Raw genomic sequence first — 23,124 nt, 5'->3', positions numbered from 1 at the left:
TGGTGTGCACGTTCTCAAACTCCACCCTGCCTCTGCTGTGTGGAGATGGATAGGCCTTTGTGCAAAGGGCCAAGTATGCTTTTGACCTGAAGGGGTTACAGCTGGTGGCCCTGCTTGGAAGCCTGTCAACACTTGCTGGGTCAAGAAAACTTTCCTTGCTCAGTCCTGGACCTTGAGACTCTGAGATGACTGAGTGAAGGTCAGAAAACTCCATAGGCTGAGCTTTTGTTGGATTTTGAAGGGAAAGTGTCCTTGGACATGGAATGTTCTGACGTTCTGCTCACTTGCATTTTCTTCTCTCTCTTCCAGATTGGCTGTTCTTGGTCATGGCCATCTCAGCAGGCTCCTGGATGTGAAGTACTTGCTTGGCACTTTGGTGATGAGCTGCTGTCTGCGTTGCCAGTGGTGGACAAAAGAGAGCCCGGTGCCCTGGTAGAATTCAGCTTAGCCGTTCTGCCCATGATGGGTGCTTCTACGTTATGAACAAGAGATAGTAGCAGCACAGCTGGACTCTCCAACAATTTCCAGCAGCCAGTACTTTTCCGAAAGGTGTCTGCAGTTGTACCATATCAACAATGAAGTTTACTGTGGCAGACTATGCTATTTTTGTGCTGCTGCTAGTCTTCTCGGCAGGGATAGGACTGTACTATGCACTGACTGGTGGGAAGCAGCGCACTGTCCAAGAATTTCTGCTGGCCAACCGTAGCATGACCTTCTTACCTGTGGCTTTTTCATTGCTTGCCACTTTCCAGTCAGCTGTGGCCATTCTCGGCGTCCCCTCTGAAATCTATCGCTTTGGGACCGAGTACTGGTTCCTTGGTTGCTCCTATTTCCTGGGGCTTCTCATCCCAGCTCACGTCTTCATTCCAATCTTCTATCGCCTGCGACTTACCAGTACATATGAGGTAGGTGCTGGACGTGGGCATAGAGTAAAATGCATTGATGCAATGAAGTAGAATGAGAATTAGGACCAGCATGTTTAATATATTGTACTTTTTAGCTTTACAAAGAATTAAATCACGTTTTTAGAGTATTGTAAGCTGCCCCAGGAAAAATTTGTTTTGAAGGGTACCATACAAGTTAAATACATAAAAATACCTATATGGTGGGTTAGAGTCACTGATAGCTCACTCTGTTTCTGTTTTCTGCCCCAATCAAAGGTATTCAAAGAATAGCCAATCCTTTTGGCTTAGTTGGGAACATCTGCTGTTACAAATTTATTAATATAGAGTAAGGATACATCTGTGGAAGTTTAGGCATAAAATGAAATATGGGATCCAATTCTCTTGATATATGTGTACTGCTCCCAGTTGCTGATCTCTGCTCTGACCCCCATCCCTTTGGATTTTTCCCTTTGCCCCAGTGCTTCCAAGTCTTGCAACTTATGGCATGGGGCTGAGTTATTTGAGGGACCACCTCTCCTCTGTTACATTTACCCATCACATCAGCTACAGCAGAAGGGGCATGTTGCGGGTCCCATCTACAAAAGAGAGCCATCTGATGGGACCCAGGAGGAGAACCTTTTCTGTCGTGACACCTGCCTCTGGAACATCATCCCCCCTGAGGTTAGATTGGCCCTAACCTTGCTGGCCTTTAGGAAGTCCCTGAAGAGACAGCAGTGCCATGGACATGGAGAGGCTGAAGATGGTTGTATTGTCCATGAATTGTAGGTTGAGACTTTCTGTGCTTTTATGTTTTTGGTTAATTGTTTTAATTTATTTATATGAGGTTGTTGTTTTAACTTTTGAGCTGCCCAGAGGCACCTAAGTGAGATGGATGGCTACATAGATTTAAATAAATAAATAAATAAATAGCTAGCTAGCTAGCTAGCTAGCACAGCCATGTTTTAGAGGTGTGCAAAAGATTCTAACCCCGAATGTTCTGCCCCTACCTCAACAGAAGTGATCTGATCTCAAAATGGGCTATACTAACCTTTATTTCAGGGATGGAATGTTTCAACCTCGAAATTAAATTACTTGGACAACTTTGCTGCTTGTTGCATATCTTTCTTTCCCTCCTTCTTGATCCTTTACTTTCCAGCCTATGGCAATCCTAGCCCCTTTGTCTGGTACGAAGCCATTTGATTGCTAGATATGCAAGCGGTTCCCAGTGGGGTTTAGCAGGACTGTACAGTGTTTTGGATTTGAAGGCAAAATGGTGCTTTGGACCCCCTGGAGATGCCAACTGGGAGTTGCTTTTCTGTAACTCTTTAAAGTAACCATGCACTTTCCTGGGATCATGTAGCAGTTGCTTTGCAATCCTGGGAAAAAATATGTTTAGTTTAAGGAGTTGCAAATAGATACTGTACTGCATTCACACTTTGTATGCTCTGAAGCACCTTTTGGCAAGACTTCTTTAATACAGCAGTGACAAGTACCATAAATTTATTCTTGTTCTGTGGCCAAATTACATGTACCTGAGTGTTAAAGTCATCCACCTATAAAATGGGTCTTGATGCTTAAAAATGATAAAACAGTTTGCTCCTTCCTAGAGGTGTAAGTGTGATGCATTTGCCATAATTATCATTGAGAATATAAATATATGTTGGATGCTTTTTAAAGGGTTATGATCAGTTTTAGACTTTTGTGTTGGCAATCAGATACAGCTTTGTACTTGAGAATGAGGCTCATCCTTACACATGACTCATGAGATTCATTAAGTGTGAGGCTCTGTTCCCTGAGCCATCATTTTTGTATCCAGCTGTGTCCTTTGGCTGATGGAACTCAGTATTCTTCTTTCTTTTTTTTTACAAAAAGTAGATCCCACAAGTTTGAAGACTGCTAGCTCTGATGTAGCTGTGGCTAATGTTGCAGAAGCACAGCTGGTTCTTAAACCAAGCAAAGTAGCAGCTGCTCCTCCAGCTTTCCTAGGAAGGTAGCGGTCTCCAGGCCAAATATTGCAGGATCCCCAAACATGGTCTTTGTTCTCTGAACAATTTGCAATGGAGCTTTCCTTATCTCTGTGGTCAAAGCAGCTCAAGAGGAGAAAGAAAACAAATATGGACAGGTTTGGGTTGGGTTTATCATCTAAGAATTCATATTTGGACACAATGCTTGTGCATTTTGCCACCTGACCTCTTGATGGGAATGGGCCAGTCTGCCTTGTATGTAATCGATATTTATGAAGTTATTTAATTGTTTATTTGAAAGTCTGTCTGTGTAGTTGATAAAAATCAACACTGACTTGATGGCAGATAATCAAAAATGTACTTATTTAAAAGATTTATAAAGCCTCCTCTCACAGTTTGTGACTCTGGGCAGTATACAAGAGAGAAAAATTGAAAATTATAGATAAAGTGTAAAGCCCAAGAAATCCAACAATGTAAAAAACTTAACACATAATTGAGGCTGCCAATAAAAACATGCACATCACAGGTTGATCTACCAACCCAACCCAATGCCTGCAAGAAAAGCCATGTCTTCACGGTTTTAGAGAAGCCATGTGAAAATAAACTTCATGGATAGGATGAAGAAATACTTTACTTTTTGTGTGCGTGGGAATGCCTTATCTTCTTTCTATATTACATTTTTCAGTTCTAGCCTTTTCCCTGTAATCTGTTCTAAGATGAACACCACCAATAATTTTAATCTTCCCTAAACAGGACATGAATTCATTTGCATTTGAACTCAACTTTTGAGTTGCAAACTTTTGCAGTTTTCCCTTTGCTTCAGAGGCCAAATGACTATAATGGCAGAACGTGTTCAAAATATTGAAATCCTGGTTGAAGAGACTGCTTTTGGGCTGAAAGCAAAATTCATCCTGGGGAAGAATGCCACAGAAATTGGATTTTATTATGCTGGGTTTGGTGCTGTTTGAACCCATCTCAAATGCTTCAGTTCATTTTAATAACAATGTTATTACCATCTCTGTTGTCTACGCTTTTCCTTGTAGTTCTGAACTGATCTTCTGTGCATGCTGAGCAATGATAAGTTCACTGAAAATTCTGCTATGCCCTTACGATTTCATTATTTTGTGTATTCTCTAGAAAATCTTTGACAGGTGAAACCAGTTTATTTTCCTCCATTGCAAGAACTATTAAATGTATTCCTTTTCTCTGCAATCCTAAAAATCAAAGTTACTCCATGCCCCATGAAGGAGGTAGGGAATATCAGAAGAAGCAAATTGTAATATGGGTTGGAAGACAAGTGTGGGGCAACAGCAACTGCACCAAATGGCAGAGTTTTAGCATGGGGTAGAAGGGATGCCAGGAGATGCAGTTACATGTCTCTCAAGTACTTTAGGCCATTTGACCACTGGTGACCTCCTGTGTTTTGGTCTTACCTTTCTTCCCATGGAGCCAAAGGCTTGGCCAAGAAAAGTTTATCAGGGTTGCATCTACCCGCCTTTCAACAACCCCACCGCTTTGCCTGTTCTCTTTCTCCTCCCAGTACTTGGAGCTACGTTTCAACAAGGTGGTGAGACTATGTGGAACAATCACCTTCATCTTCCAGATGGTGAGTATAGAAATTGTCTACATTATTTCCCTGGTTATGGGGACAATATTTTCCTTCTTTTAGATCTCTGTGTCTGGTTGCTAGACTTCTGGCTTAAGGCTGTGTTTTGGCTCTTTTTCTCTCATCTTCTCATTTCTCATATCTCTGTGCTATATAAGCTCATTGGCATCTCTAGCCAAGGCCAGGCTCCCCTCCCTACTTAGATGACACTTTTCCCCATCTTCCAGGTCCAGATACCAAACTTTATATTTCCTTGTGACTTTTTTTGTCTTCATCAAACCCTTTCTGGAGCACCAGGGACTCATCCTCTTTTTGTTGTCTTCTGCTCTGCAGCGTAGGGAGAATGTGGATTCAAATCCTACCTTGCTGTGAAGCTCACTTGTGGATTTAGAGCAGGGGTGCATAACTTGTGACCCCAGAACAGCATATGCTTTTTAATCTCTTTTTTGTGGCCCTTGGAGAGCCTTCAAGGTACAATTGCTAAGAAACGACATCAGTTTTCTGCCATTTTGAGGTGTGGAGCAAGTAAACATTACACAATAAGTCCTACATAGTGGAGTTAAAAAAAACCCCAACATTTCTTACCAAAATTCTAGAGCAAGTCACTTTCTCAGCCAAATGATTGCATGGCTCTTGTGGGCCAAAAAGTAAGGAGGAGCCCAGGCTATTTGACGGAAAAGTTGCATTAAAGTGCATTACATGATATAATATTTTAAATTGTCCCTGGAGTCTGTTTTTCCCTCTCCAGTCTCTAAATCTCACTTTGAATATTATTTGAACAAAGAACTTGTGGAGGTATTGGGAGGAGAAGGCAGTAGACATGGATCTCCTTGTTTGTCTTTCCTTCTACCTTCCTCTGACCTGAGGGTCATAGGACCAGCTGTGGTCCAGCAACAGTGGTGCTCATTTTGTCCCCATAGGTGATATACATGGGAGTGGTCCTCTATGCCCCAGCCCTGGCTCTCAATGCAGGTGAGTAAAGTACCTCATTCTTCAGGGCCCAATGAGGAACATGATGCCCCATTTTTACTATAGAAATTTAAGATAGGAAGTTCTTTTGAATAATGAATGGGGAATGAGGATCTGCTCAGAAAGCTGGCACTGGTTGACCCAGAAGCTTGGTTTGGCCTCAGTGTGAGCAGATGAGGAATTTTTTTCTGCTGCTTTCTGGGAAGAGGTTCTCGGCAATTAGGTCCTTCCCTGAGAGTTTTTTTTTGGTTGCAGTGACCAAATTTGACATCTGGGCTTCAGTGCTGACCATAGGCTTAGTCTGTACCCTGTATACAGCCCTGGTAAGTGCTCTCCTGAGGAAAAAGGGGTGGAACAGTTTTTCTCCCTACATCCCACTCCCACTCCAAATCCTTGCTATTTATCCATGTTCTTCTGGAGATCCAGCTTTTGTGCTATGAGGATTCCAGATTCTTGCCATTTTCATCTTGACAGCAGACTCTTTCTCTTTGCAGGGTGGCCTCAAAGCTGTGATCTGGACAGATGTGTTCCAGACATTTGTCATGTTTGCGGGACAGGTGGCTGTGATTGTAGTGGGCGCTGTCAAGGTTGGCGGCATGGGTCGTGTCTGGGAGCTGGCTGCTGAGAAGGGCAAGATATCAGGCATTGAGTAAGTGAGGGATGAGTTTTCTTTAGTAACTGAAGATCTTCTCCCTCTCAGCACTCACATTTGCCTTCACCTAGCTGCCAGCAACCTAGTTCATGTGCATACGCACACTTAGGCTTATACCTGATGTTGTTTCTATGACCCTTGACTTTTCTCTTTTCCTCAATAGTCTGAATCCTGACCCTTATGAACGATACACCTTTTGGACTCTGGCTTTTGGGGGCGTATTCATGATGTTGGCTCTCTATGGGGTAAACCAGGCTCAAGTCCAACGGTATCTGAGTGCCCGTTCAGAGCGCCAGGCCGTGCTGTGAGTGAGACTCGTGTGGGTTAGTGGGAAGGTTGGGGAGGCACAGTACTGGGTACCCCAAGCAGCTCCTATAGATGCTTCACTTGGTTGAGTATGGAACCAGGACTTGGGTGGGGAGATGATACATTTAGCTAAGGGGAAGCAACCAAAGGGTTATTGCTGACAGGTAGTTGAAAAGTATAACTAGCTAAATTAATAAACGAATACTGTCCCTCCTTTTCTTGTCCCCTTTAGGTCCTGCTATGCAGTGTTCCCCTGCCAGCAAATTGTACTCTGTCTCAGCTGCCTCACTGGCTTAGTCATGCTTGCCTACTACCAACAGCATGAATTGACACAGGAGCAGCTCAAAGCTTCACCTGATCAGGTCTATCAGATTCTTACATGAGCACAATTTTGAAGGTAGCACGTGGGGCAAGGCTTATATTACAGGTAGTTCCCAATTTAAGAATGAGTTCTGTTCCCAAGGTCTGTCCTTAAGTCGAATCTGTATGTAGGCTGGAACAGTATTATTATATAATGCTGTATAAGTAGTATTGTGTATTTAACTCAAACCATTGTGTATTTAACTCAAACCATTGTGTATTTAACTTGACTTTTGCTACAATAGGCTCCGTTCTTAACTATGGGTCATCCTTAAACCAGGCGTTCTTAACCTGGGGACTACCTCTAATCTCTTCCTCAAGCCTTCTTTTCTGCACTTGCTGAAGGGTATCTTTCGTCCTCCCCTATATCCGCACATGTGCATGCAGACTTCTAGCCTAGGGGGTAAGAGAAAGTGTCTTGTTTCAACAGAGACTCACAGAAATCTATGCATGATGAAAAGTGAATGTGTTCACTCTGAAATCTGATATGAGTAGCACTGACAGGTACTTTGTGATGTCCTTTTCTCTTGTGTGTTCCCCTGGAAGCATTTTGCTTGCTTGCTTTGCATCAAACAGCGCCTGTGGCTGTCCTTTGCACCAGTCTGAGCCTCTATCCTTTCATCTTTTTTCTCATCACATGTCCTGCTCTTTGCAGATGGTCCTCTACTTTGTGATGGATGTGCTTCAAGAAGTGCCTGGCTTGCCTGGTCTCTTTGTAGCTTGCCTCTTCAGCGGCTCCCTGAGGTAACTCCTTTCCTTTCTGGCCCCAGGGTCAGAGCCTGACGTAAGGGAATCCTGACTTATTTAGCCCTCCTATCTTTCTCCAATTCTCCCTTGCCTCAACAGCACCATCTCCTCAGCCTTCAATTCACTGGCAACAGTGACCATGGAAGACCTCATTCGCCCTTATGCGGCCAACATTCCTGAGAGACGTGCCACGCTCTACTCCAAATTGTTAGGTGAGTGATGCCTGTCAAAACTTGTGGTCAGATGCAGCCTTAGGGCATCTCCACTCCCAGCATTCAGTCTGGCTCTGCTGTCTTGACCCCACACTTTCTCTTCCCAGCACTGGGCTATGGTCTTCTCTGCCTGGGCATGGCTTACATCTCCTCCATGATGGGTCCGGTGCTGCAGGTAAGGAGTGGTCAGTAGACAGGAAAGCATGTGGAGAATGAATTGTCAGCCTTACGCGGTGGACCAGATCAGGAAGACTAGATCTATACTTTCCTGAGATAGGCTATAGTAACAGAATAGTGCAAGTCTGCCTGTGTTTTCTCTTCCCTCCTTCTTATACTCCAGGAAGTCAGGAGGGAGCCAGTCTTTTTCTAATACTTTCTCACCCCCTGGGCTTAACACTTGCTTCTTCTGCACTTGTTGTTCTCATGGCTTCTAGATGCCTTCTCCATGGCTTAACGAATTCACTGTTTTGAAGGTATTACAAAACGGTGGTTCCTTTTTCTGGAAAATCAGACTATTTCTTTTCTTTTGTTTTCTTTTTGCAAGCAAAGGAAGCTTTTTGTAATTATTGTTCACAGATTGATAAAGGTTGTGTGATCAGCCATTTGCAAACTTCTCCATTATCAGTATGTATAAACTGTTTTGCAGTCAGCGACCAATCATATGTGACAAAAAGATATAAAACAATATAAAACGCATAGTTTTTTTCATAGATATAAAAATCTAAAGTAGACAGTATTTTTCTGTGTGGTAGCTCTGAGAAATGGTAGCCCTAAAAACATTTTTAGAGATGTTAAGGTTCAATCTGATAACATAAAGCATATAAATATAAAGCAAATAAAATCCTCAGGACAGGTAGAATCTCTGTTAGTAAACTATAAAATTAACCAACTCAACAGTGGCGTGATGATGGAGCTTGGCCTTAGAAGAGGTCTTCAGGCCCTAGCAGACTATTATATGGAGGAAAAGCTCAGAAAAATCTACTCCAAAACCAAAATCATGCTTTCTTCAAAGGGACTTATATGACCTAAATGTTTGTAACAGATAAACAATACTATATAGACTAGGTTTCATCCTATAAATATTTCAACGTAGTGTTTCAGCCCTCTAGAATCAAGTGTGAACAAATTAAATGTATTTCTGATAAGATCAACAATAGTACTAAGCCATACTAGGGTTTTTTTCACACTAAAGGAGACAAGGGCATACCTACTGCCTTAAAATTCTTTAAAGTTAAATCCATTTCCCAGATGCTATACTGCTGTCAGGTATGTGCAGTATAATAACTTAAAGCTGTTAGATCAGTGTTTCTCAACCTTGGCAACTTTAAGATGTCTGGATGTCAACTCCCAGAATTCCCCAGCCAGCATCCAGAAGTCCAGACCTCTTAAAGTTGCCAAGGTTGTGAAACACTGTGTTAGATGTTATCCAATCTAAATTCCTAACAGTGCTATTTCAGGTACCTTGCTGTGTTCTGAAAGCAGCAATTTGCTTAGAAATTGGAATGATCCTTCCGAAGTCAAGAGTCTCTGTATGCCTACTTTTGGCTTAAACATCACCTTTCCAGTGACACTCTGGCTGCTACCACCCTTTTTAAGAATTTTTCCTCTTCCTGGAAAACTAGAATTTTGACTGGTCTATGCCAGTACAGCTTTTCATGTCAAGTTGTGTTGGTCATGGGGCTATTAAGAATTAAAGGCACAGTCCTGCAGCAAGTGTTTGATAGGGCTCTTCAGGTAAATCAGGGTGACCTAGGTAACTTACATTGGCAGAATATAAACAAGAAACCCTTCGTGCCAGCAAATTACCTGCCTAGTGTTACTTTTCCAATTTACTGTAAAGCTCTATCTTGAGTCCACTTTAAAGTCTTGCCCTCTGAAATATAGGAGTGAAGATATAACAGCTTGCCCTTGTGATTTAGAGAAAACCCCAGCCCATGTGTGCCTTAAGTGTTCTTTCCATAGCAACTTGCACCCTATCCCAGTACACTACACTTGTTAATGTAACTCCCATTATAAGTGAAAAGACCTGTCTCCTCACTGGATCATAAGAAGGCTGTAGAAAGAAAATTAAAACATCTCCACCCTAATGTACATGGGGATAAATTGGTCCTTCAAATTGATGGGATTCTTGTAATCCCAATCCCTTCTTCTCAAGAAAACTTGCTAAAGAGGACTCCGTGAAAACCACGTTTGAAAAGAATCACTTTCAGTTTTAGGCATCTGTCAAAGAGTGTGATACTTCTCCCTGTTGACCTTCTATTGAGAGTGGTCATCATATGCAGTGCACAGGTAAAAACAACGCCTGCTTCTTCATAAAGAGGACTTTATTGTAGTGCAGCCCCAGATCATTATCCCAGAAAAGAGAGAAGCTTTCTAGCCCCATCATCTGCTTTTCTTCATAACATTTCCTTCGTTGATCTCCCTCTTTTATGCTGATGAGCAACACTTTGTTGTCAAAGTGACAGTTCATCTTCTTGGCCCCTTTCCTTCTCAGAGCGTAATAATTGCTTCTCCCACCTACCTCTCTTTCTTCTTTTCCTTTGCCCTCCTCTGTTACTTGCTTTTTGATTCTTTTCACTCTCTTTTTACTCTTAGTCTTCTTCTTTGCCTCCTCCCCTCTTCTCAGTCCACCCTTTCTGAGCTGACATGAAGGAGCTAGGGGCTGAACAACTGACCAGCCAGCTGATGCTCTTCATCTTTCTCTTCCTCCTCCTCTGTTGTCATTCTCTTGCACATCCTTGCAATCTACTTTCTCGCAACTTTGGAATTGGGAAAGAACTACAGCTATTGCCACATGTTCTTGATAGCAAGTGCTTGCAGAAATCCCTGTGCACACAGCTCATGACAACTAAGGAAATGGAGGACTCTATCCAAAAGATGTAGTGCAAATGTAGCAAATACATTGTTCACACATTCCTTTTTTCAGTGCAATCCCAGGAATCTTTTCTTAGTAATTCACCAAGAATTAATGAATTCACTTCTATTGTGCCAGGTATGCCAAATTGATATTTTTACCTGGATAATTATAATTCTGCCTTCTCTGCTATGTGAATTCCAGTGTATAAAGATTATTTCCCAAAATTCCTAACCAGCAGGACCCTGGTTGAGAATTCTGAAAATTGAAGTCTATATTTGAAGGGCACCTAAGGTGGGGAAGGCTGCTGTATGGACAAACTATAGATGACATCAAATGCAGCTTAATCAAATACAACTCCCCAGTGATGTTAGTTGTCAGAATTTCAGGAGATGATGAGGGAATTTAACGATTTCTCTTCCCTGATGCCCTGACAAAACATTGTGCATTTAATACCTTTTCTGGCTCAGCCATTAGAACAGGAGCTTGTGGGCCAAACTGGGTTTGCTTATTTTAACCAAGGTGTAGCATTTTTTGTGCTTCAGATACTTTATCATAACTGATAACTGATGATGAACAATGAAGTTCCCCGAGGTAAGTTGTAGCTGAGTAATAAAGCATCTGCTTTTCATGCAGGTCCCAGATTCAGTAAAGAGCTTCTGCAGGCAGGGCTAGACAGACCAATGATCTGATTCAGCGTAAGGCAGATTTTCATGAGAAAACCTCCCAATCACACACCCCTCCTTGTTTTCCTCTTCTAAGGCTGCCATCAGCATCTTTGGCATGGTGGGAGGACCACTGCTGGGACTATTCTGCCTGGGCATGTTCTTTCCTTGTGCCAACTCTGTGGTAAGTGTTGCTGCCCCAGGGGCTGGCCAGACCCTCATATCTATGCCCAGTCTCAGATTCAGCACATACACACACATGCACATGCCCTTCACCTGGCAATACATTTGGTGGAGGACAGTGGCAAGTCAGGTTTCTAACAGTATTGGCCAGTATTGCCAAAGGAACAAGCTTACAGACATGCTGGCTTTGGTGTGTATTGTGCACAACTACCAGACTCAGTGAACCTGTTTGCACAGTATGTCGATAGCTAGTCAAGGATGAAGTTAGCGAGTCATGCAACAAAAATGCTAAGTCAGCAACGGGGCAAGGGAAGGTCAGTATTAATCTAGCTGGAGTTGGCTTGGATGAAGCTGCCCTGTCTCAATCGTCTGTGTCATCTTAACAGAAGATGTTTACCTTCTGTCCCAGCAGCTGGTCACAGAGGCAAGAGCCTAGAGCAGCTCTACAAAATAGAGCTGCTCTGGGCACACCCTATTATTTTTTGTTTGTTTTCAGCTCCTACAGGGAAGAAAGAGAACGGAAGGCGAATGTCTTCTCCCATCTGGTTTGGTTATCATTGGTGTTTATTTTTATTTTTGTAACTATAAAAAAAAACCCAACACCTGGCCAGCCTCCTCAAAGGAAGCTGGAACACTAATGAAGATGGCTGGCCCCTATTTAACCAGGGCAACTTTTAATTCTTTTGATCATCTGCCACTGCTTCACCAGGGTTAATCTAGGGATAGCAGCAGATTCAACCTGCCATGTTGGGTGAACCCAGCCAGTATATGTTCAAACCTTTTGGGGACAAGCCTTCTTCTGCATGTGGGAAAGCCCTCATACTTTACTCCTTATTTCTCCACAGGGTGCTGTAGTTGGATTAATTGCTGGGCTGGCCATGGCATTTTGGGTGGGCATTGGGAGCATGGTTATCAACTACCAGTCTGTGTCTCCTGGACCCACTATTTTAGCAACTGATGGGAATCTGACTACTGCTGTCATGACAACATTGTTGACCTCATCAACAGCTCCAGAAAGGTAAAAACAAGAAAATTGTTCTCTGATCCAGCAGCTTCTGGGCTGAAGTAACAGGATGGGAAAGTGCTGCAAACAGTTTGGTCTAGTGGTTAAGGCATCAGGCTAGAATCCAGGAGACTGGGTTCTAGTCCTGCCTTAGGCATGAAAGCCAGCTGAATGACTGTGGGCCAGTCACTCTCTCTCAGCCCAAGCCACCTCACAGGGTTGTTGTTGTGGGGAAAATAGGAGGAGGAAGGAAGGAAGATGTGTTCGCCACCTTGAGTTATTTATAAAAATAATAAAGGTGGGATAAAAAATCTAAAAAAAAAATTCCAACTTTCATACTCAGAATTCCAATCAAGTGGTGTTTGCCCGACTCCAGAAATCTTAGGTGGCTCACTGCAAAGCTCTAAATTGTTTTCTTAGGAAGATGGTAGTAGAAACCTTGCCTGAGAAGCAAACGGTTAGGGCAAATAGGGAGGAGATTTGTCTCTAAAATATTACTCAGTTTCTTAAGTTTCATCAAGGGTCACAGCTTGAACTTTAACCTTACTTGCTTTTTGATACTATCTCCAAGAAAGGGTTCTCCCCTTGCCCTGTTTCTTTTCTAGCAATTACTTCAGTTGTTGACTTATTCACAGTTCAGAACCTTTCCAATGTTTATTTAACCTAAACACTGCCTCCACAAGATGTTTAGCTGTCCTGTGCACATGCACCATCCATTGCATTGACATGTTCCTCTTGGACTTTCAACAATGCTCTTATTCCTTCCCTGAAAACATCCTCCTACAAGTGAATGCTTGAATTGCTGGTAGGTTTAGACTAGCCCTGACCCTAACATATCTCCACATTACAAAATGTAATGCATTGTTTTTTCTTCTCCAGGCAGTGTTTCAACTCTTGGAGGTACTTTCAGATATTGGGTGCTATCCTTCTTAATCTGTTCTCTAGCTAAATCTTCCCAATTCTTCCTATCACCTCTTTCTCTTCCTATTTTTTTTCCCTCTCAACCCCATTTTGTTATCCTTTTTGTTTCTTTTTAGTGGGTCTTTTCTATTATTTTTCTTTTAGAACTGTTGGGCTGTCCATTTCTGAGCAATACTTAAGCATTGATATAAATAGCTCAGAGAGAGTGACTTGTGAGCAATGTAGTTCTTGGATTCAGACCCTCCTTAGCTATTTATTTGTTTATTTATAAAGCTTTGTAGGCAACATAGAACTAGGATGATAAATTATCAATATGGAATTGCACTTAACAGAATAGCAGAACAGAACAATGAAAGGTTCTTTAGGAAGGCTCTGTATAAGTGAAAGTGAATAAATGAATTTTAAAAAATCTCTTATCACCATTATCATTACTGTCCACTTACCCTCAGGAGAGGCCAGAATCAAATGGGGAGATCCGGAAGACAGATGCATTGATCAAACTGTATGGAGGAGAGGAAGCCTTTGTCTGCTTTCCTTGTAATATATAGGTGTTAGTAGTGGCCAACTTCATTAGGTTATTGTAAGAATTGGAATACAATAATAAAAGTTGCACTTGGACCAGATTAAAAAGTCATCTAATCCAGCATCCTGCTTTTCACAATAGCCAACTGAGAAAAATACAAGGACAAGATGGGCCATTGCTTTCTCATGTATTTGCTCTCCAATAACTGGTTTCAAGTGTTTCTCAACTTGGAGACTGCATCTATCACCTTAGCTAACAGCCACTGATAGACCCAACTCTTTTTAAGCTTCTTGTCTTTCTTTTTTAACCTGTGTGACTCACTGAGCATGTTATTTCTGTTCCCCTGCTGTCATTCCACACCAACCTGCCTTGTCTGAGTTAGTTGACTGGACAGCTGCTGATGTTTCTTTCTGGATATTCTTGAGGGACAGAAACCCAGGGGCTGCAGTGGGACTGAGGGAATGTAGTGAGAGCTGTACAACCCAAAAGAAGCTTGTGGAATTGCCTCTTTGGGGACCTGGCTTTGTTCCAGTACTAGCCTGGGGAGATGTTTGAAGGGAGTAGCTCTTGACATGTGTCTCCTTGAATTCTTTCTAGGCTCACAGGGTTGCGGAAGTTTTACAATTTGTCATACATGTGGTACAGCGCACACAACTCTACCACTGTCATTGTGGTGGGGCTGCTAGTCAGTCTTCTCACTGGTACGTAACGTGTTTAAATATGGATGATCTAGAAATACCATCCAAGTCTTAAAAGCCAAGCCCCAAGTATACATGCAGGGTGTGTATACATGCATTTTGCACAGAGGGGCCATGAAGGGAAAGTCTTGCTGGGAAATTGACCTTGGATACCCAAACACAGCTTGCCACCGTTTTACACAGTATCATCACATCTGCAGAACGGAGAACTTGAGAAGAGAGTGAAGATGTATCCCCTTTTATTCTTATTGTAAGCTGCCATGACTGCTTATGAAAAGAAACGATGCAAATGTCAGGAGTAAATAAAATGAATAAAATCAGGTTTTGATATTGGTAAAGGTGGGAGCCAAACACCTGCAGTACTAAGGGATGGCTTAAAAACCAAGGGAGAAGGGTCTGGTCTTCCAGCCAGCACTCCTTGTTACAGGAATAGGAAAGCTAGTGTCCTCCAGTTGTATCTGGACTACAACTCCCACAAATCATTATCATTGGACATGCTGCTGAACCTGATGGAAATATAAATCCAAATCATCAAGGGAAACTAGGTTGCCTAAGGCTTGTCTTATAGTGTTAGATTGCCTCAGGGGATGACATTCTGTTTAGTCATTACCCAGGAACTTTAGTTTCCTTATTTCCTTTGGTAGGAGATGCAAATCTAAGTTCCGCAAAGCGTTGCTTTCCACTCCTGATACTGTAGCATTACTAGCATTACTCCTGGTCTCAGTAGGCAGGGGGATTGCCCTGCAAGGTTCCTCCTTCCCTTCCCTTGTCTTACTAATGCCGCCTTCTCTCCCTCACAGGCCCAACACGTGGGAAGGATGTAAATCCACAAACTATTTTCCCAGTGCTGCCGCGACTACTTTGCTGTTTGCCTGCAAAGTACCATAAAATGCTCCGCTGTGGAGTTCGTGACCCTGCAGAGGTGAGATTTAAGTTTGTTGCTCCAGGGGACAGGGAACGGTGGACATTGCGGAGAAGCAAATTTTGGTTCAACGTTAGGAGAAGCATCCTAACGTTTAAGCACAGTTTGGCAGTAAAACCAGACTGCCTCAGGGAGAGCTTTCCTTTACTGAGAAAATATTCAAGCAGAGGCTGGGTGGCCACTGATGAGGATACTGTAATTGTATCTGCATTTCAGATCTTGCATTGAGCAGGGACTTGACTAAAATTAGGGTAAGGGACCCTGGCTTTCTGAATTGGTGGACACATTTGTAATTTTGAAAACTTGCTGTGGGGGCTCCCACAAAATGGCTGTAAGTCCCCATCAGGACATAAAGTAACTACAAAGCATCAGTTTATCAGAATGTGGGGTATAGAAGTGATGTGTCTTGGATGTCATCTCCTTTGGAGTTCTGAATACGATGAGACATTTTTCTTCCACATGCACCCTGTTAGTGGACTGAAGGTTAAATAAAACACTCATTGTAGAAAAGCTTTAGAGTCTGCCGCCCAGTAATACTATTCTAAATGAAGCTGTTGGGAGATAATTAACTTTATTGAAATGAGGGGACTTGTCATCCTGGAGAGATTCTTAAGCCTTTTCACTCATTAACTCTCTTGGCTTCCCATTTTTAGACTTGTTCTTTAATATTGCCAAGCTTCTGTCTTTGCCTTCCCTGCCCTTCTGTGCTGCACAGTACAATATCTTTTAGAGCTGTAGTCTGATTTTGTGCCCTCTTAAGATGCTGTATGAGGACAAGCGGATGTGAGATAATTTCCTGGGACTTTCCTAAGACAACTTTTCAGAAAAAAAATGGTCCTGCCCAAAAGCGAATCTTCCTTGGTAGCTTGGACAACATCTCCTGTTCCTCATCTGGTTTCCCTTCTTCATTTCTTCTGTGCCCCATTCAGCATAGGCTGTCTCATCTCCTGCACACTGTAGTGTCGTCCTGTTCCTGCAGTCTTTCTGTACTGGCCCATCCCAGCAAACTCTTCTCTTGAATCCTCCAGCAATTCCTTTTTCCTCAGAGCCTCCTTCCTTCTAGCAAACCCTTTTCGGATCCTGTGACCTTTTGACTCAGTGGCTGCATACCTCATTGGTCAGTCTCTGCCTGTCCCTACCCTTGTTTCTTCATATTTGATCAATTCCTGAAATTTCTCTGTGCCAGGGATTGGATCTTCAGGATTTTTTAAATAGTTATGCATGAGCTGGGGGGGGGGCTGCTGGTGGAGTGGAAAGGTTATGACACAAGTGTGTTAAAGAGCAGCATTCCAGAAGTCTTGGAAATAGTTGACCTGTGCTTTCTTATAATTATTTTTTAAGGATGCAAACTGCTCAGAGCCAGCCTCTTTGGAAGTGGAGAAAATCAACAATGGTGTGGCAAATGGATTGCCAAAAGGCCTGCCCTCCAGGATCAATACAGAGGAAGTTAAAGCGTCTGAAGGATTTCCCCGGGCAAGTGGAACTCATGCTTTTGTCTTGCAGGAGACTACCCTGTGAACTGTATAGAACAAAGAGACTGGTAGAAAGGTACAGCAGGGACCTGCAGTTCCTGAATTCCTGGTACTAAAAACATTCCCAACTCCTTCTTGTCATCTTGGCGTATCAACTACTGAATCCTGGATACTCTCATGCAATCTCTGATGGCAGCCAGGCTAGTCAGACTACCCCTTTCTGACAATGTCCTCTCCTGTTTGTGGAATGTTTTTTCCAGGCTTTTTCTCCTGTTCTTTCCACCTCATTGTGCATGTGCCAATTTCTCTGAGAGATAGCTAGGTACTTCCCATATCGGATACCTCACACCCAATGAGCCATGGGGGGGGGGTGTTTCATGGCTTATTGTCCCTACTGTTGTCCTTAAAGTTTAGATCTCTTTTCTTCCACCCATATTTATACCTTTGACAGGTGTACTCACCAAAAAAACCCACTTGATCTTACAATAGGATCAAGTGTTGTTGATGTCCCAGAGAGCCTACTGCAAGGATGCACTGTTATGCCCCAGTCGCATCCCTCTCCCTTGAAAGATCTTGCAGCATCAAGCTACCAAAGGAAGGGCTGGATCTAGCCAACACATAGGCTTTCCATAAGTCCAACCAGGAGGGACAGAGGAAAGCCACATGGACCTGTTCCTAAGTCTAGCAGCTGCGGGATTACTTTGGGAGTATAGACATTCATACGTTTCTGGTGTCTCTTTTCACAAGGGAATGTGACTCCTGTTCTCCTTAATGGCTTTGCCTGAGAGCCAGTTTGTTTCTGTACTCTGTATTTTATGTCTGTGAGAAATTGTCTATTTTCCTAATGCTTGTTCCTTGTCTTTCTGATACTCAGCAATTATTTTTGCTGTTAGTAAAAATGGTTATTGTTCATGTTTGTTGCTTCATATTTGCAGTCTGCAGACTCAGTTTGTCATCTCACTTGTCCCAGCTTTCTCCATCCTCCTTTTTCCATCTCAGAGGGAGTCACTCTGCCTAACAAACACCATGAAGAAAGGCTACAAGTGAGGTTCTACTATTGCATTCATTTCCATTCTCTGATTATATCACACATTTTACCTCCTGGTAAGAGATGTCTCTTTGAAGTTCTGCAATTAATTAGTGGCACCCATGGGAACGGTGAGAAGCTTCGTAGGCAGAATTTCTAAGAAAAAGCAAAGCAGTGAGAATGTGGATCCAGATCAAGGAGAAAGGAGGAGAGACATTGGGCATGCTACATTTTCCAGAGGCCATGCCTTCCACTGAGCCTTGATTCACTGGTGCTAGCCAGTTGAAGTGTTGTCCTTCTGTCCACTTTTTGCATTGCTATGAAGGTAGCTCAGGGCCACTCTATACACTAAACCCTAACAAAATCCAGTTGCTGTTTTTATATAACACGGTGGTCTAGTTTACATGCAGCATGTTAAGACAATGGCTAAGTTCCCATACCTTAGCCATACTTAGCCCAATATAGAAACCCAGTCTTTGAGTTACTCGGATAAGGTTGGATTGGCCATAGCGTAACAGCTTTAGGGTGAGAAGCAGTGGAGATGCTTGGTTAAACGTTATCTTTTCCAATGAAATGAAGTCAAGACAGCTGGTCTTTTTGTTGACCTTCTTTCTGTTGCTGTAGGCAGTGTGGGGGTCATAACTGGATCCTGCTATATGAAGGATTGTGTGCCTTAATGTACTACCAGTAGTGATGTTCCAAGCTTCTGTATCAATACCAAAAGGACTTGAAGCTGCCAATGCTTGTTCTTCACTATGGAATGCTCTTCAGAGCTTTAGGTTCAGTGTTTCAGCTTCAGTAGATCTTGGCTGGTTTTGGAAAGCTACACGGGGTCAGACTCAGTTTAATACTCCAATGGGACACCACCAGGAAATACCAGGGCAGCAGATTAAACTGAGAAATAAAGGAACATGCCAGAAAAAAGAATCCTGTTCTATATTCTTCCCAGAAAACTTACGTAGTTGCATCCATAGAGTCACTCAGAAGTCAAACTCCAGTCAAATGAGATTTTACTTTTAGAATGCAGGTACACAGATTCACAAAAGCAGAAAGAAGCAGGGTGTGTGTGTGAAGTGTTGTCACAGTAAATGTCTACATCAACTTTCCTCAATTGGACAGAATTCCCTTTCTTCCCTCCCAGCCCAGCCATTGTTGAAGTTAATCAGTGTGATGAGGCACTTCACATGTGTTTGTAAGAGCTGTTCTTCCTATATCAAGATATGCAAGAGCAGTTTGGGACAAAAGATCCACAGAACGTGGCCAGAAATATCTCGGTGCTAAAAAAAAGGATCCAAAAGGGCAATCTCAAACAAGGCAGGTTAGGATTTTACTGGAACACTGTGGATGTGCCTTGACTTCAGCAAAACATTTGAAGAAGTACCCCAAGATATTCATATTAACCTACTAAGTCAGATGGCATCAGGACACCTGCTGGAGACAATGATTTTCCGAGCCTTCAGAGTGGCCTCCGGATTGCCTGGGAAAAAGGTGGATAAGACCTAGCTGGAAGCTGAGGGAAACACAGCAGTGGTTGTTCTGGAGCTCAGTCTGAGTTCTGTGGCTGTGTCAGAGCCTGTCATTCAGGGCAGTAGGCATCTTGTTTCCTACATGTGGCAGTGGGACTCAGACACAGAGGAACAATTATCATTTATAGCTATCTACTGGCAGCACATCTCCAGGGACTTTCCATCTGCAGCAACAGAAAAATTTGTATTTGGATTGGAAAGGACTTTTGAACTATGGGATTAAGCAGATTATGTTGAGTGTTTTGGGGACTGGTGGTGATGGAAGTGAAGGTGTTTGCTCTCCTCGCTGAGAGGAAGAGGGGGTATTATCAGCATACTAATGGACCTGACCCCATGTTGTTGGATGAAATCACCCAATGGTTTCATGTAGAGATTCAGATGGCCCCAGTGCCAATAGCCTTTGTGTGGTGTTAAAATTTGGGCACTAGGCCAAGAAGTTAAGTGAGCCTATTTTGAGGGGTTATTGATGTAGATATGTGTGCTGTCCCAGGAAAAAGGAGAATGAGGAAATTGGAAATTAAATCCTGTGAAAATAAATTGACAGAATTGGGAATATTTAATCCTAAAAAGATTGATAAGGAATAAAATATGATAGTACTTATCAAATAAAAGTAGTGAGACTATTTGCTCATTGCCAGATTTGAATCCTACCTGTCTTCTTCACCTGAATGAGGCTAGCTTGTTAGTGCAATAGCTCTAGTCCAGCCCAACATGGTTTTATGAATTCAGCTTTGGCTGCAGCTTCTTTCCCAAAGATGATCCATTATTATGTTCTCCATTCTTTTCTCCCGCATTTGGATGGTAGAAAGGACAGGGGGCTGGTCGTTGAACCTCAGAGAACTGGAAATGACATGACAACCAGAATTATCAAGAACCCAAGGCAATTAACTAAGGTGAAAAAGCTACAAATATTTAGCTTTCTAAGATTCAAAATTATGATTACTGAAAGATATGGGGAGGGTCAGTCATAACAACAATAGAGATGGGTAGAATCACTGAGAATTGTAGGGAAAGGTGAATAGGATTCTTTTTCCCATATATTAGAAGTTGGGGCCATTTAATTATGCTAAATGGTGGGATATTATATATTTATGCAGTACATAGAAAAACTGGAGCTTGCTTTATTAGGTTGGAGGTCTTCAAAATAGGATTAGGCAAGTTCATGGAGAAGAATATGCTACCTCCACTGTTGGAGGCGGCTGGGAAACACAGTGTGATGCAGTGTACGTATCCTGCTCATTTCTCATCCACTGGTTAGCCAGTGTGGCAAGACAGTGCTGGGTTAGAAGGGCTTGAAATAGACCCAGCATGACTTTTCATGTACTGGTTATGAATTGTCTTTTTTCAAGAATTCTATAAATGGGTTCTGTGGGACTAAGGGGGAAAAACACCTCTCTATGAGGTACTAAGCCATAGTCCCTTGCAGAGATTTTTTTCCTCCTTAGTCACTAAGGTACAGCAGAAAGAGGGTTGTAAGCTGACATTCAGAAGCCCCCCCCCCATGCTTAATCAAGGAGTCCAGGATTTTTTTTTTAACAAGCAGGTTTCACAGCCTGAAAAAGTTTGAAAACCCCTGTTTATAAACTGTAATTGAGAAGTGTATTGATGAGTTGAGTTTATCTCTTATTATTTGTGGGGGAGAAAATTATGTCTATTAACATGTTTTACACGAAATGAACTGTATTTTTATATCACACAGGAACTGAAGTTCTTTGAGCTATTCTACAAGTTCTCAAATCATAATTGTCATAATCGTAAGAAGTAAAAAAAACACTGAAATAAAATATAATATAATTGAAGCAGTATGTATTATAAAGTCAGGTTTAAAAACCTATTCAAAACCTAAAAGGCAAAATAATTATAGTAAAATAAAAACAGACAAATAAAACCTAAAACAAATCTAAGTTTGCTGTATATTGTAGAAATCTGGGGAAATGATTTGTTTGGAGCTAAAAAGAGATACATGGCTTCCTACTTTGAAAACAGCATTTCATTACTGATAGTACCACCACTGAAAAGCTTCCATTCCCAATTGTTGTCTAGTAATCTGGATTTGCATAGAAGGGCTTCAGTAATTATCACAGGACGGTGAGTATTAGGAATATATGGAAAACACTGTTCCTTTAGGAAGCATAATCTTAACTATATAGAGCTTTCAAAATAAAAACAACACTTTTAACTGAATCCTGAAATGGATTATGAACCAATAAAGATGAACGGAGTTAATTTAGTGTCTGATCTTGCTCTTATATTCTAGAGAAACAAGGATACAAATCTACTTTCACACACAGGAAAAAAGCCAAGAAACCATCAAACAAAGCAATCAGTGTGGTTTGTTTTATGAAACTTTTTAATTTTGTGTTACATCCCTTTAGAGAATTGAAATTGCTGTGTGAAATAATAATGAGATATAATAACCATTAGGCATAACTAACCCACTGATAATGCTGAATATAAATATAAAAACACCCCCAAGACATCTGTGAACAACAACCACAGTTGTTTTCTTACAGCAGATCAGAGCACTTGTGTATCTAAAGGGATTCTGTGCCTCTGATTCCATCAAAATAAACTCGGTGTCCTATTCATTTCCCCATTGTATCCTTAAGACTGATGAACAGCTGAATAGAGAAAACAATCAGCAGACTTCTTGCATCTTGACTAGGAGGGGAGGAAAAGGTACCCTCCAGTAGATTTTGTTTGTTCAGATTATTCCTACGGTGCCATTTGGATGATGACAGCAATGTGCTTCATAGAGGCAGATCATTCCAGGCTTGTGGGCTAATTTCCAAACCTCGTGGCCTGTCAGACTTACCAGATGTGCAATAGGTATAAACTCTGTAGAATCTTAACTCCCCCTATTCAGTAAAACTTCACAGACTTGACATGCCTGGATCAGTGGCTTTATTGCACACAAGAAATAAGTCATATATACGCATGTCAGCAGGTGTTTGGTTATTCTTTTTATTAAACTGTTTACATAATAATTTTGTGTGGCCTGAGCATCACTGATTTCTGTCTCCCCAGCATCAGCCCTTCTATGGCCAGGCCTGGCTGAGACATCCAGCTGAAGTTGACCAAGGGAAATACTGACAGGGCCAAGGAATTTCTAGGAAAGGATCTTCAAAACAGGCTGGACCATTTCTGCAAAAGATCAACTAATTGTAGAACAGAAACAATTCAACACCATCATGTGCCTGGGGAGAGGTGCTGGTTTTGTATTAGGAAGGGACAGAGATGGCTGTGTGCTGAAACCAATTTATTTGGGTCAAAAATTGATAATTTCTTCTCAGTTAAATTTGGGAACAAATATAGTTGCTACCATCCCACAATGATGAGGCTTTTATTTTAAGCTGCCCAGAATCAATTTACTTGGATGGCTCTTTGATTAAATAAATACATTTTCCTTTATTTTCCTTTCCTGTCCCTCTTTTTTCTCACTTTTCAGCCCCACCTTCCTTAAAAACAATATAAGCCTTATTTAGGGGCTCAAGGTATTGGACTAGGACTAGGGAGATTCAGGCTTGAGTCCATCCTCAGCCATGGAAGCTCACTGGGTGACTTTGGATCACTCACTCATTCTGAGCCCAATCTCACAGGGTGGTTGTGAGAAAGAAAACAGTGCTATGG

The 23,124-nt window shown here is 42.1% G+C and overlaps 1 protein-coding gene across 8 annotated transcripts in view; it reads left to right on the top strand.

Moving 5' to 3' along the window:
- Window positions 1-22,895, top strand: part of SLC5A6 (solute carrier family 5 member 6) — a 28,497-nt gene extending 5,602 nt beyond the window's left edge. Inside the window, exons 2-20 of one of the 8 annotated variants that reach the window (XR_015798150.1) lie at window positions 310-905; window positions 4,389-4,454; window positions 5,375-5,426; window positions 5,679-5,746; window positions 5,918-6,072; window positions 6,239-6,379; window positions 6,614-6,743; window positions 7,397-7,485; window positions 7,588-7,700; window positions 7,808-7,875; window positions 11,317-11,403; window positions 12,248-12,420; window positions 13,285-13,305; window positions 14,447-14,550; window positions 15,348-15,469; window positions 16,811-16,942; window positions 17,877-17,984; window positions 20,300-20,387; window positions 22,522-22,889. Coding sequence is in view for 7 of the 8 variants with exons in the window: in XM_088152199.1 (XP_088008325.1) it covers window positions 576-905; window positions 4,389-4,454; window positions 5,375-5,426; window positions 5,679-5,746; window positions 5,918-6,072; window positions 6,239-6,379; window positions 6,614-6,743; window positions 7,397-7,485; window positions 7,588-7,700; window positions 7,808-7,875; window positions 11,317-11,403; window positions 12,248-12,420; window positions 13,285-13,305; window positions 14,447-14,550; window positions 15,348-15,469; window positions 16,811-16,942; window positions 17,877-18,128 (2,103 nt within the window). In the remaining variant the exon portion in view is untranslated. Of the gene's footprint in view, window positions 1-309; window positions 906-1,363; window positions 1,667-4,388; window positions 4,455-5,374; window positions 5,427-5,678; window positions 5,747-5,917; window positions 6,073-6,238; window positions 6,380-6,613; window positions 6,744-7,396; window positions 7,486-7,587; window positions 7,701-7,807; window positions 7,876-11,316; window positions 11,404-12,247; window positions 12,421-13,284; window positions 13,306-14,446; window positions 14,551-15,347; window positions 15,470-16,810; window positions 17,854-17,876 lie in introns of those variants that run through there. The other 7 variants (XM_088152202.1, XM_088152201.1, XM_088152203.1 and 4 more) reach the window with 7 other exon arrangements.
- Window positions 22,896-23,124: the final 229 nt, after the last annotated feature.

Source organism: Python bivittatus, unplaced genomic scaffold, assembly GCF_059951505.1.
Source record: "Python bivittatus isolate LINGU-HERP-01145 unplaced genomic scaffold, Pbiv_v1 ctg000690_np1212, whole genome shotgun sequence".
Taxonomy (NCBI): domain Eukaryota; kingdom Metazoa; phylum Chordata; class Lepidosauria; order Squamata; family Pythonidae; genus Python; species Python bivittatus.
Note: the sequence above shows the minus strand (reverse complement) of the source record. Positions and strands in the feature narration are given on the sequence as shown.